General features: G+C 39.0%; 1 protein-coding gene across 4 annotated transcripts in view; it reads right to left on the bottom strand.

Moving 5' to 3' along the window:
* Positions 1–14,435, bottom strand: part of CTDSPL (CTD small phosphatase like) — a 76,538-nt gene that overhangs the window by 6,624 nt on the left and 55,479 nt on the right. For all 4 annotated transcript variants that reach the window (XM_079300522.1, XM_079300521.1, XM_079300523.1 and 1 more), the window contains 3 exons: positions 12,717–12,818; positions 8,043–8,099; positions 1,555–1,647 (listed from right to left, as the gene is read on the bottom strand). In XM_079300522.1, the coding sequence (XP_079156648.1) occupies positions 1,555–1,647; positions 8,043–8,099; positions 12,717–12,818 (252 nt within the window). The remainder of the gene's footprint in view (positions 1–1,554; positions 1,648–8,042; positions 8,100–12,716; positions 12,819–14,435) is intronic.

Here is a 14,435-nt window from a genome sequence, read left to right as displayed (position 1 = left end):
GTAAGGCTGATTCACAGAGCCAGACAAAGAAGGGACACAGTTTCAGATAAAATGCCCTTTTTTCTCTCCATGTTCTTCCCTCATGCTTGTAATTAACTCACTTGCCTGTAAAGCTGAAGTGATTAATAAAGAGATAAAGCAGAAGTAGGATAATTATCTTTCTAGAGAAGGCTAACTTGCAGTGTCAATGTTTTCTTGATTTATTGATTGGGTTTTATTCTCAGGGTCAACTTATAGTTATCCTGAGAGTTTTCCAGAGGTTGATGGATCCAGAGATCTCACCTACCATTACCATAAACCCAGCCAATGCTAATAGAAAATCAATATGAAGCTTTTCCCCAGCTGATTTGTTTCCATGTGCCTCTGAAAATAAACTGCAGTGAACAAATCTGAGCCTGATGTGGCTCTGCCAAATGATGCCCTTGGAGCAGCTGGGTCAGCAAGATTACCAAATTGCATAATTAGGCCAAAAAAGATCAGCCAAAGAGGTCATTAATAAAAATTTGCATGTACAATACCAGGAAAATTCTCATTTTATAAGTAAGATGATACTTAAAGTGAGGCACAGCTTAGAATCCAACAAGAAGAAATATCCAAATAAACTCAAACATGAATAACCACACAATTGAAAATGGTAGTTTTATCTTATTACTGCACAACAGGAGTTACCATTTTCCTGTGCTTCAAACCAAGAAAAAACCCCTGATGTTGAAATCAATCATCTTTTGATTATGAAATAAGGCACATAATTTCAGTATTAAATTGGGGCAGTATTTAGGATTTTTTCAACATGACTGAACAGTATGTGGTAAAGAAAACGCAGAGGGAAAAAGCTTTATAGATCAGAGTCCTGTCCCCTTCCACCACCTCTACACCAGGCTGGAGCAAAAGCTTGCTATGCTAGAGCATTATTCAGGAACAATCAATGTCATTTTACAAACAAGACACCACAAATACAATACACTGAAGGAAGTGAAGAATTCCAGATCAGTCTACTACTGTACCATCTACCACAAAAACTACCTATGAGCCACTACTGCTACTGCAGAACCACAGGGCACAAAATATTCCTGGGGGACCTTCCAAGCTTGGCAAAAAGGCCTCATTTCCTAACTCCAGGTTGCAATTGCACCTCACCAGAGCAAGAAGTGTGTCTCCCAGTTCCCAGTGAGTTTCTGAGTCACTGGTTGGTGGTGTGGACAGGGTTGAATTGGGTGTTTTATTTCATGCCCAGCTTTAGTGTGCTGCTTCGCTCGCACGCTATTTTGCTCTAATTTCTCACTATAACCATGGTAACTTGTGAGCCTTTCATATTGGCATCATGAGCAATGCATGGAGGCTACATTATGAGACAAGCCCATATGTGATGGTGTTACCATGGAAACACTTACCCACACACTAGCAGACAAAGTACACACTGTCAGACAAAGAAGCAGAAAAGAAGGGGAAAAATTAAGATAGTACCGACTGTGGAAATAATTATCCATAGAAAACCCAACCAAAAGTCCACTGAGCAGCACCAAAAGGGTTAAAGAGATGAAGAGAGGGACAAACCTTGGCTAGACTGGCTGTGAAGAGTACACATTCAAAGAGCTCTCCCATCCTCTGAAGAAACTCGTCCACATGTGGTCGTTTCAATACATAAACCTGGAATGATAATGGCATTTAGGTCAGATGGTGCCCAAGGAAACAACAACAGCAACAAAAAAACCAACAAAACCACTTCTGCAATCCCAGCACTTGAAATGAGTTAACAGGGAAGCAGTTCAATTGAAATGCTGGGGAAAAAGAGAAGTATGCAAGATAAAAGTAGAGATCCAATAATGAGAGACTGGCACACATGGGCTGCCAAGCCCCTGCTGATTATACAACTGCAGACACTGAGCAGCATCAGCAGTGGAGCTCCTCAAAAAAATCTCATTAAAGGCCAAGGCAGACAGGAGGGCTTCTCAAGAAGTGAGGATTTGGATCTCTCCACCAAAGCCATCCTGGTGTTGGGAAGCTGAAGAGCTCCACAGAAGGAATAAATCTGATGAAGCCTCTGTGACAGCAGGAATTGCACAACAGGGACCTGTTTTCATTCTGTGGCTGATTCTCTCATTTCTGAAATTCCAGGTGCTAAGTACCACGACTCACCATGGAGAGTGATCAAACCCTCCAGCTCTACAGAGAACATTTTTCACCAAAAATCTTCACAGCATCATGCAGAGTGCCTAAAAACGCTGGGTTTGAAATCTGACAGCATCTCCTAAAGAAGACCTTGTCAAAAGATGGCAAATTCTCAGGATTTCTCTCCTCTTCAGCATCCTGCCTTTCAGCACTGCCTTGGCTGCCTGATGCCCACAACCTGACCAGCAGATATTAAAACCTCCCTGCTTCTCCTTTCAGAGCACACAAGATAATTCTGTGCTCACACAAGATACCAAAACAAGGAATGTGCTGCTCAGAAAGCTGGGAAACAGCTCACAAAATAGAAGCTGAAGAGAGGAGTCTGCTTGAAAAGTATTTATCTGTCCTGTTTGCAGTTAGATTAAAAGTTTGAGAGAAAACATTGGCAGCATTTTATCTTCTTTTGTTTGGCAAATAAGCACTAATGCTGGAAATTTCAAGTGGGGAAGTTTGGCATGGAGCTGAATTCAGGAGGAATTGCAAGATTGATGCTATTTCAGGAATTTCATTCTTTGATATGTAACACTAGATTAATTGTATTTATTTTACTAGATTCCTATTAATAAGAGGGAAAAAAAATCTAGGTACTCATAGAAAAAGCCTGAAGGAGAAAAATATGGAAACAGCAGCTTGAACTCAAGTATAAAAATTAAAGCCTTCAGCAAAAGAAGAAATATAGAAAATGTGTAATTGAAATTGAAAACCTAAATTTGAAAGCAAAGTATTTTTTAAAACACATAGGATGGAGCTGCACCTTAATGACTAAGACAGAAATGTTAATTTTCCCCTTTATGCAGCATACAGATCAAACCATACAGTCTTTATCTCTTTTAAGTTATTTCTATGAAATTTATCTGAACTACTGCTGGCCCCATAAGCATTACATTCAAACTTTGATACAGATAACAATTTATAACCCAGATTTTTTTTTAAACAACCACAACAGCAGCTAACCCATCAAACAATTGTGACATTTTATGGATTAAAGACAGTTAACAGATGTACTTCAACACCACTCTCTTTCCAGATAATTACAGCAATGTTTCCTGTATTTCACCAGGCATAAACTAAGTAATTTCCTCTCCTATAACAACACAATTAATTTTTCATTTAATTCTTTCTACAAAGTTGGGCTGTAGTATTTCCTCTCCACATTCCACCTTTGAATGTTTTTAATGACAGAAAGACATCTGCAGTCCCTCTGCAGAGAGTATCCAACTTCCCAGATGTGAGAGGAAAGACAGCAGGATCCAAGTTAATAATTAAGTTCTCAACTCTTTAGCCTTAATTTTTATTCCTACACTTATTTTTGAGGGCACAAAAGGGGCACCCCAGAGTTTTAACATCATTCTTGGAGAGTAAGTGCTGGAATTTATTATTAATTTCCCTTTTAAAGCTCAGTGCTTCCAGCAGAAGGAGTCTCCTCTTTGCTGTCCATCCCTATCTCTGCCCCTGTCAGTGAAGTATTCCCACTTGGAATGGAATTACAAACTCCCTGCCAAGGATCTGAACTTTGCTGCTTGCAACACAACCCAGCTCCTCCATCAGGAGCACTCAGTAAATCAACCCACTGCCTGCCCTGCATCTGCAGCCTCTGCAATAAACACTTGGGATGTTTTCAGGGCTCCTAATTCTGCACCTTATTCAGGACTAGCTGTGAAGAACAACATTTTTAGGTGGATGGTCTCTCCTGATGCACAGAGCACTCACAGCCTCCTCCACTTGAGCTTCTCCTGCTGCTTTGCCTTAAATCTTTCCCTGCTGGGATCTGGCCAACAGATTTGCTTCTCATGTTAAATGCCTAATTAATAATAAATGCCATTTCTTAAGATGAAGTCTCACCAAGTTTTTCCCCTCTGTAAAAAGACCCAATTCTTTTGCATTTTTCTTTAAACAACACTTTTTTACTTTTAATTTTTTTTTTGGCAGAACAACATATCTTAATGCTCTGGATAGTTATTCTCCTTGAAGTTTTCTTTGAGAAGTCCTACTTAGACCCTGGAAGTAACTCCAAAATGTGCTGGTATCCTGGGCTACAAAATCTCTTTGGTTTACTTCACATAAAAAGCTTTCTTCAGCTGACAGTGCAGCTCTTTTCTCCCCTTCCTTCTCATTTGGAATTTTTTCCCCTTTACTTTGTTAGTGGCTGGACTTGAATCTCAATGCTGCATGGTTATTTGTGGCTTGGCTTTTTCCTCCATTGCCTGATGCCTTCAGTTGAAATCTCTAGACTAACTGGCTCCTGGCACTTTTCTGAGATTTATATACTGTCTTTAGGGCATTAAAAATAAAATTAATCTTTTTTTTTTTTTTTTTTTTGCATTCTCACTAAATTTTTTTTTCCTTATCACAACAAGAATTTAGAGGAATACAGTCTTTTTTATTTTATTATTTAAAGTGAACCCTACTCAACATTTTAAGCACAAATCAGGCACTAGGCATGTTTCCACAGGATTCTTACAGCTGCTAATGGCAGAACACAAGCAATTACCTTTAATTGTTTTCAAGCATTTCATACTTCCACATGAATTTTCTATACCTCAAAGCAGCCTCAACCTACAGAGACTCAGTATTTGTGAAACCCAAAGACAAACCCAGCTCATTTTCAACCAATTTAACAGAACACACACAACTCTATTCCAAAACCAGCTTTACAATGAGGAAATTTGCAAGCAATGACTGAAAAAAATCTGCCCATGACAACTCCAACTCCTGTAATCTCCTGTTCCATGTCTCTTCTGAGCAGTGTGCAGAAAATCCCACGTGTCCCTCGTGGTCCTGGGTCACACAGCTGTGGCCATGTCCCAGTGCAAGTAACCAAGAATAGGCCACTTAGAATGGATACAGCCTATCCTGGATTACTTGAACCAGGCCACAGCCTTCTGCAAGAAAATCCAGGAATTCTGTGCTTTACAGGAAGGAAATTTATTATTCAAACAGCCTTTTGCCCCCCCATCATTAAAAAAAGGAAAAAAAAAATTGCATGTTATGTTCAAAGTATACATGCCAAATGTTCTTTTCAGTTTTAAACAATTAAAAATAAGCAATTAATTGAATTAACTCCACCCTCGCCCCCCAAAAAACACTCAAAAATTAGTTTTACTCAATAAAAAATTTGTATTTAAAACTAAAATTTGAAGTAACACCAAATCAATCTCTTCCTGGCTGCCCTCTTTACTCTTGGGACACCAAAAGCAAGGCCCAAATCTACTGCAATTAAACTCCAAATCTTTTGAAGGACAAATCCTTTTGAAAGATAAGGTAATTTAGGCTGGAGAAAGAAAGATGGGAGAGGGAGAAGAGATGTTAAGAAAAGCTGGTTTTTAATCTAGGAAAGCTCATTTACCCAGAACCCTTTAAGATGATGAATTGTCCTCCCTATAAAAAAAACCCAAGAGTCTTTCTGACCTTTGGATTATAAATTATATAAGGGAAAACAAATTCCCCAAACCAAAGACATTATTTGTTTTTAGACCTCTGTTGAACTGTAAAAAAAGAAACCCCCAACCAGCATTTACCATGAATAAACTTGTTAGATAAGTCAATCTCAAAACTCTTCCAGGAGTACAGCAATTCAATTTGCCACAACTTGTATTTTTTGGTATATGAGATCTGAACAATTTTATATAATTCCAAGTTTCTCTACAAATGGGCAGTTTGTGTTTCTCAGTTTGCTTCCATTAGGATTCTGTCTAAGGCAGAGTTCAGGGACAATAAAAATCTGTCACCCTCCTGCCTGGTAAGGTACCAGGCTCACTGAATTATGGACAGTGAGGTTCCACAACATTTCCCATATCCTGGGATATTCTGGAAATATTTCTCAGTGTCAGTGATTAATCTTGGAGTTTATAAACTGCTTAGGAAAATGGACACACATTACAGAGATGACAAATCCTGGTAAATGACAGAAATTGCTCAGATCAGCTCACTTATGCTCTAAGTGACTACAGAATTACAGGTTTGAAGTGGGAACAGGTTGTCAGAGCTCTACAGTGTTAGTGCACATCAGACTCAGACAGAATATCCATTTTTGCCCTTTATCACAGTGCAAAACAAAAAAGAAAAGATTCCTGAGTGTCAGCAATGTTACAAGAGGCAGCACACACAGGCTTTGCCTGTTCTGTGTGCCACACAAATTACCTTTATTTCAAAAATCACAAACTCCTTACAATCACCTTCATTTTTACCATCCAAATGTGCCTGAGGTATTTACCTATTTTAGAGTTTAAGAACCTGAAACACAAAGAGTGAAGCAATTTCCTTGAAAATCATGCAGGGAGTTTCCAGCAATGCACAGAGACCAATTTCACTTGCCCAGCTCTGCACAAACCCACTCCCCTTGGACCCAGCTGTGGGGTGTTTGTTTGTTTGTTTGTTTTTTTGTTGCTGTTTTTCCCCACATGGAGTCATCTCAGGTGCCAAACTGCATCATTTTTGGTGGAGAATCTAAGAGTTTGCAGCAGGGAATGGAAAAGCAACAAAAGCTTTTGAAATGTTTGACTAAAAAGCCCAAACCTTTTATTGGGATTTGTTTCCAAATGCAAATATGTCATCCTAACAACTCTAAGCCATTCAAAAATTCACTTTCAAAAGCATTCTGTAAAGTTTCAGGAGAGAGAATTTGTCTGTTCCATAGCACACAAACACAGCTAAAACCCACATCAAATCTGGATTGAAAATCACAAATCTCCCAAAACATCAGTTAAATATTGTAAGCATCAGCTCTGGTGAACATTACAGGTAGAAGTAACCTAGATATTGATTTTTGTACATAAAACAGGCACAGTGTAAAAACTGTCAAAACAACTATTACTTTAAAGCACATTTCAGTCCACTGACTGATATTCAGTAACTATTTTAAGAGTGACAAACACAGGGAGAGCTTCCATCACAGGAAATCAGACAAAATGATGAACTAACTTTATGATCCACCAATTAGCACAAGATAAAAATATAGAAATCTGTTAACCCAAGTAGAAATAATCCATAAAGATAATATATAAACAACATTTCAGATTTTAAAGTACTTAAAATTTCTGTTCACATCTGGGGGAGGTTTGCTCCTCACTAACTGTAACATCCAACACCCAACAGAAGTTTCAAACAATTTACAGAGTTCACATATCAGAAATGTTCAACTTCACATTAACCTGTTTAATTCATCTCCAGCAAGAACCTCAATGTCTGCCTGAAGAGGGAAACTAACAGCACTGTAATTTATTTTATTCAACCCTTCAGAAATGATTGCTGATTAAAGACACCAATCCAAGATACATGGAGGGCACTGATTTTCAAATTATGTGTGTTTTGCATTTACTCAAAACCATTTCTCAGAGCCTTAAGTGAAGTTCTTAAAGAATAAGACATAGAAATCAGTCTCACAATTTTGTCCAGACCTTTCAAATATGCTGAAGTATATAATAACCCCTATCAGAGGGACTTGAATTACTTACAGGAATAAAAGGGGACAGAAATTAAACAGAGTACCACAAAAACGGAATAAATGTCTATTCTTCCTTTATCCTTTTATAAAATATAAATGACATTTAGTATATGAGCTACCAACAGGTATTAAGGCCAACCCATGTCCTATTTGTGTTGGAGGGAATGAAAAATGCAGTGTTCAAGCAGCAATGTTTGAAACCCCACCCTTACATCATTTCCTGTTTAAAAATGTTTTAAAATTGACAAAGAGTCAAGGATTGAAGTCCTGAGAGACTCCACCTGACCACACAGGGATGACTGTCTGCATTCCAGAATACACAGCTTCCATGCTTTGCAGAAATAGAAATTATCAGATATAAAGCAGCAAATAGAGGAAAACAAAATTTTGGCACTCAGGACACAATGCTGAAGGAAAAAGCAGCACTCACCTGATGTATGGTTCCATCAATTTCAACAGGAACAATGAAATCAGCATTGCTAATTGGCTGGAAGGAATGACAAGGAAATAATCAGCATTAAAAATAAGATTGTCAGAGGGAAAATTTCAGGAGCATAAAAGGGAAGAGCACCAACTTCTGAGGAACAAGTTAATAATCAATACTGACTACACAAATCCACTCTGTGTGTGCTCTCACAGTTCCACATGCTGCACTTCCCTCTTCTCCCTTTTTATAAACTTCATAAAATCTAGCACACTTCACTGCTTGAATAATCCCCACTACCACTGAGTGTATTCATTAGGAAAACATCTCTTTGGATCAACTCCTCCATCCAGTCTTTGTGTATAAATGACCATCAAGAAAATCAACTGTGCACTGCACACATTCCACTCGAGGTCATCAGCTGGGGGCTAAATTAAAAATAAAGACAGTGGTAAAAGTAATACCCAGTGGTCATATTTGAATCAGCAGCTGCAACAAGACTGAAGTTGGATAGCTAAAGGATTCTAAACATGCCAATATCAATCAGGCTAATAATGTAAAACTGTGTTTTAATTCCAAAGGGAAGAGCAGGAACACTCTGCCCATGTCCTTGAATCCATTTTTCCAGCCTGTTGAACACAAATTAATTCTCAAGACTTACTGTGAAAAAGTGCTGGTCAAGTCAAACTGCCTTGGAAAGCAGGACAGTATCTTTCATGGATACTGCCCCATCTGTAACTGGTATTACCAAAAAAAAACATCTGGAAAACATCTTCATTTAGCTCTGTGAGATTTGTACAGATGTTCCCACCTGGTTTTTGGATCAGTCAACAGGCTGATCTGAGGAACCACCAAGGAGATGCCCCTGAAGTATCTGTGGGACTGGAAACAGACTTTAAACTCACTGAGGGGGGCAAAGGTGTGCCAAGAAAGCAGAGAAGCAGCTGAGGTAAAGTGACTTAAGAAGCAGATCACAAACTGGGGAGTCTAAACAGGTGCTCTGTGAAAAAATGGTGGGAAAAGAGGATCCTGCAGTATAAACCTGCCAGCAGCACTTTGATCCCACTCCCTGGATAAACCAGATGCTAATTCCACTGTCAAACAACCTTCCTGCCAGGAGAGCAAAATGACCACAAGAATTTATGTGGAGGGAAACACCCTTTCTCAGGAGCACAGAAATGAAGAAGAGGTTTGATCTGACACCTGCAAGTGCTGGGTCTGAGGCACAGCAGAGGCTCCATGGAATCCTCTCATCCTGAGCAGCCAGGATTGGCAACCAGAACTCCAGAGCAGCTGCTGATGGAGAATCCCATCCTCTGGCTGACCCCTGTGCTGCTGTGATCTAAAGAATTCCTCAAATACACACAGATCAATCCAGATTTTTCTTATCTGACACTGAGCACTCTCCCCTTTCTGCTCTGGAAAAAGAGAGGATCTGTTCCCCTCAGACAGAGAAAACACTCTGCAGCTCTAAGAGACACAGAAAGCTACACAAAACCTCTGATGCTTCACCTTAAAAAGAAACCCAAATGGACTGTCAAGAAGCCTCAGCCACCAGTTTTCCAGTGGGTGCCAGCTCCCTGCAGACTTTGAAGAGGCTTGCACACACTTGAAGGATTTTTATATGCATGATTCCCTTCAGCAAGGGAAATACTCTGCAGCAGCAGCAGGGAAAGAAGAGGTCACTGCAAGCTGCTGAGGTTTGGAAATCCACTGATAAAACTACAGCTTTCACAGGATTTAATCCTAACAGGAGCAACATCAACCAGATGCCAGAGAAAACCACATTTGCTGTGAGAAATTTGTTTTTTTCCAACAAATAAAACTCACCTTCAGACTTTGTAACCAAACTACTTCCAACACACATTTGCTTTCCCCATTTATACTTCAGGTTATTGTGCTGCTTTCTTTTTGGCACTGGTGGTAAGGAAAGGAGCATGGACTGGAGCTCTGTGCTCCTCAGGGAGGGAAAAAAGGAGAAAAGTCTGCAGCAGTTTGCTGGGTAAAGGTTTGTGGCACATGAAGCACATCTGTGCCTCCAGTGGGACCCACAGAGGCAGAGCCTGGAAAAAGGCAATGCATTTCCACTGAAAAGCTTCAGCTCTGTTAGAACTGCTTCTATTCAAAAATAAAACCAGAAACTTTCAGCATTTTAATGTTCTAAAGGTGTTTCACTACCAGTTTTGAATAGGACTACATTCCAGGCTTGCATGTGGTTTAAAAAATTTTATACAAAACCATGTTTACATCTCCTTGATTTAATAATTTATTATTTTTTGCTTCTATTATTGTTTTATGATGGGAATGATAACATCTTGTCTATATATTCCTTTTTTACTCTTGCCAAAGAACCCCAAACTTTATTCCTTTAATATGCACCTAACATGAAAGACTGGTGCCTCCTTAAAGCTTCACAAATATGCAGGGGCATAAAAAGATGAGAATTACCCTCCCTCAGATGTTGCTGCTTTCATAAAGAGCATTTTAAATATTCTGCCTCTCTGGTTGAGTCAAAAAAACATGTAATCTGCATTTGAAATATGAAGCCTATTTCATAACAGAATTACGAATTCTGAAGTATCATGTGTTTTAAATAAAATCTTCTCTACTCAAACTCTCAACATTTATGTATGCTTTTCCAGCTTTTAAGTGGAGACCTACCTGGTTAGAGCAGACATGTTTTAATGGAAGAAAAAGCCCCAAAATACCCCCAAACCCCTACAAACTAAAAAACTACAAAAGTAACTTGACTATCCAGACAGAGCAGGGTACACACAGGTGTTCAAACCCTGCTCTGCTGGAATGTATCTTTATTTTTGATGACAATTAATGGTCTTAATTCAGCTGAAGAATTTCCCTTCATGAAACAATACCCAAACAGTGGTTTTGGACAGTGCCAGCCACTAAACAACTAAATTAATTTCCTCCAGCACTTGGTTTTCTCTTACACACCCCCATAAATAACACCATTGTAGCCCTAAGACTCAAATTCTGAAGAAACTCCAATATCTGCCCAACTCTACTGACCTCACACAAAAAAGGATCAGTTTTCTTTACCTCACACAGAACTTTACTCAGTGCTCATCATCAAGCAGAAAAATCCTTTGGTTTTTCTTAAATACCTACTCAACATCATTTAAATACCCATTAAATATTATTTGAATGAATGGGAGGATTAAAAGGAGCCTGCTAAGAAACATTCTGCAAACCTCAATTCTACAACAGAGGTTTGCAATTGTGTCAACCATTAAACATGCATTTCTTTAGAATGGCTAAAAAAATAATTAATAACTACCTAAACCAAATCCCATTTTGCTCCAAAACCATAAAAAAAAATTCACAGTACAAAATTACCCACAGAAAGCAAACCTGTATTTTTACCTTTCAGACAACAATAAGCCTAATACTTCATTTTTATTATAAACAATGAGACTTTTAAATTCAGTTTTCCCTTCTTGTTTTTGACTCTTGTTCAAGTAGGAAGGCATGGCTCCTCCCTTCCCAATCCAGTGAGGTTTTTATCTTCCTGGAAAGTTCTCTAGAGCAAGCTCAGTCTGGCTACAGAAATCTGGCACTGAGGCTGGGAGGTTCCTGTACACCACCATAAATTGTTCCATGCCATCAGGCACAATAAAAACTAAAAAAAAATTCTTCATTTCAGTTTGAGGCACAGGAATATTTGTTCTAGTATTTCCATATAAGGGTTTTTTAAAGTCAACAAAGGGAGGCTGCTGCCAAATTCTAACCACAACATGAATTACAAGTTTGCATTTTAAATGCTGGCAACTAACAAGTGAAGGATTAAAAAGTGGAGTTGATGTTTGCAGTGAAAAATGGAGTGCAAGCACCCAGAAGACTGTAAGAGTGGTTAATCTGGTTTGGTAGCAGTAAAGTAATATTATTAATTCTTACAAATTCTCCAATCAATGTATAAAATCAGCAGACACTGTCAGCATTAGATGAACTAATCAGAAATGCTATCAGCACCCAAAGCCAATTTAGACTCTCAGTATTTCTGAAGTTCCCTAATTTCAGCCCTACTTAAACAACAGAAGAAATACCTGTACCTGAACCACATGCTGAACTCTGAAGGGTTACAGAAGCTGCTTCTTGAAGATGACTGACTCACCAGCAGCACCTAAATGTAATTGCTCTCCTGCTCTGAAAACTAAATACCTAAAAACAATTACTGTGATCAGCACAGAAGCCTGATGTGGAAAATAACATCCTCCAGCAACAGAGAAGAGCCACCACTGGTGCCCAAAATCTCCTGGTTTAAGGTAAATCTAACCCAGCATAAAGCTGTGCTGATCCCCCATTTTCCTACACTATGACATCACTTAAACTGCAAAAACAAAACCTTATTTTCAAAGCAACAAAGTTTGGACCTGTCCAAAACACAGGTCTTTGATGGAATACTTAAACCCACAGAGTTAATTCCTATTCCAGGCCTTGCTGCAGTCAGTGTGATTTCCTCAAAAAAAAAAAAAAAAAAAAAGAAAAAAAAGAAAAAAGCAATCTCTGTTGTTACTCCCCTGAGAGCTAAATTAGGATGAATAATCATAGGAGGACTCCCAGGCAGAGGATGTAAGAGGAGTTCAAGTGTTAAGAGGCTTAAAAGTTCCTGCAGCATCAACTGACAGATCCAAGCTGCAAGAGATCCCTTTTGAATTTACTTACCTTAAATGAACTGTGCACTAAAGTTTCATCTAAATCAATGACCACACACTTCTTCCCATAGTCTGATGCTGTCAGTTCTGGCAGGAGGTATTTAGCTGGTGGCTATAAATAAAAAGAAAAGAGGAAGACAACAAAAAAAAAGTAAAACATCTATGGAAGGGGCACCCTTCTGTCAACATTGCTGTTCTAGTAATTACTGGGAGCTGGAATACATGACTTGCAATCAAATGCTTTTCTGGGCTCATCCCAAGTTCATGTATGGATATTAACGGCTCATGCAAGTGCAATACCCATACAAACTTTTCTTTTTTGAATTAAGAGACTTGTTTAGAATGAAGTCCAAAGCACTGGAAATTAAAATGGTAAAACACCACCACTGTAAAAAAAAAATCATCACAAAACCAGGATATTTGATACAACATTTTTTTCCAGTGGCTCTTTACCCAGTGCCTGGTTTTGGTTGCTGTTGTTATCCTATTTCCAGTCAATGCCATTTGCAGCTGTATCATGCTGATGGACATTTACACAAATCATTATTTCTGTTTGCCATGAAAAATGCTGAAATTGAGGAATCCATCCTGATGGAAGACAGCTTTACTAATTCTATCTTCCAGGACATGTCTTCACTCTGGTTTTTACCACTTATGAGGGTGGTGTTCAACTTCCATGTGAATTATGCTCCCAGCCAAGGTATTAAAACTGCAGTGAAGAATCTATTTTGGGCTCTTCTACAGCACAGTGCCCTCATTAAAAATGCTACCAATCCCATGAATTTTTCTGAAAGCAATGCAGACACAGTCTCATACTCTTTGAACCATTTCCCACTTCAACACCCCAGTTTGCAACAAAAATATGTTGCTTTAGATTTAGGTACTGGACACTTATTGACATCAGAGAAAGAGAGAGAAGATTTCTATTTGGAGCTGAAACACTGCTGCCACTTGGGTATTTTTATGAAGGAAAAGGATTAGCTTTATAGAAAAGCATCAACAGGGAGAAGCTTAAGACTGAGAGGAAATTAATTTAGTCTTGGATGCACAACTCCAACTCCATTCTTTTCCTATGTTTTTATCTGTTGCTCTGGTAAGGATTCATCATTTATTTTTTGTTTGTTCTTCTCTGTGGCTCTTTGCAGAGGTGCTGGCAGAGACCTGAGGCCATTTCTGTGCAGGCAGGGGTGCCACAGGTGAGGCAGCACCTCTGGACACCCTGCAGCAGCCAGGACAGATCATCAACCACTGATACTCAAACATCTGAATGGCTGAACTCAAGTGTCACCTTGACAGACACTAGTCAGTGATGAATAATGAGCTTTTTAATTGAAGCACTTGGCAAATCAGATTCTGGAGTTTAATTAAGTGTTTTTAGCTAAAGCAGGAGTTATTGAGGGATTTTTAGGAGCGTTCACTAAAATTAATTCCTTGTAATTAAGATCGACAAGAGTTCCCTCAGCCACCAAACTGGGAGCTGCTCTGCCTACAAACCACTTGGCTCAGTCCATCTGACAATCACCTTCAAATCAAAACAGCTTCTGCCTAAATTCTGCAAAACTCCACCCATCACAGCCACCTCACCAGGCTGAAATTTCTAAAACACCCTGGCCAGGTTATGGACAGTCCCACAGCTGCTTCAGTCCCACCTCTGCTTGCTGGCAGCCAGGAACAGACCTAAAGAATTTTGGTTCCTCCCTCCTATTCAAAGTCTAAAAGGTATTCAGCA

This window comes from Erithacus rubecula (genome assembly GCF_903797595.1).
Source record: "Erithacus rubecula genome assembly, chromosome: 3".
Classification (NCBI taxonomy): Eukaryota; Metazoa; Chordata; class Aves; order Passeriformes; family Muscicapidae; genus Erithacus; species Erithacus rubecula.
Note: the sequence above shows the minus strand (reverse complement) of the source record. Positions and strands in the feature narration are given on the sequence as shown.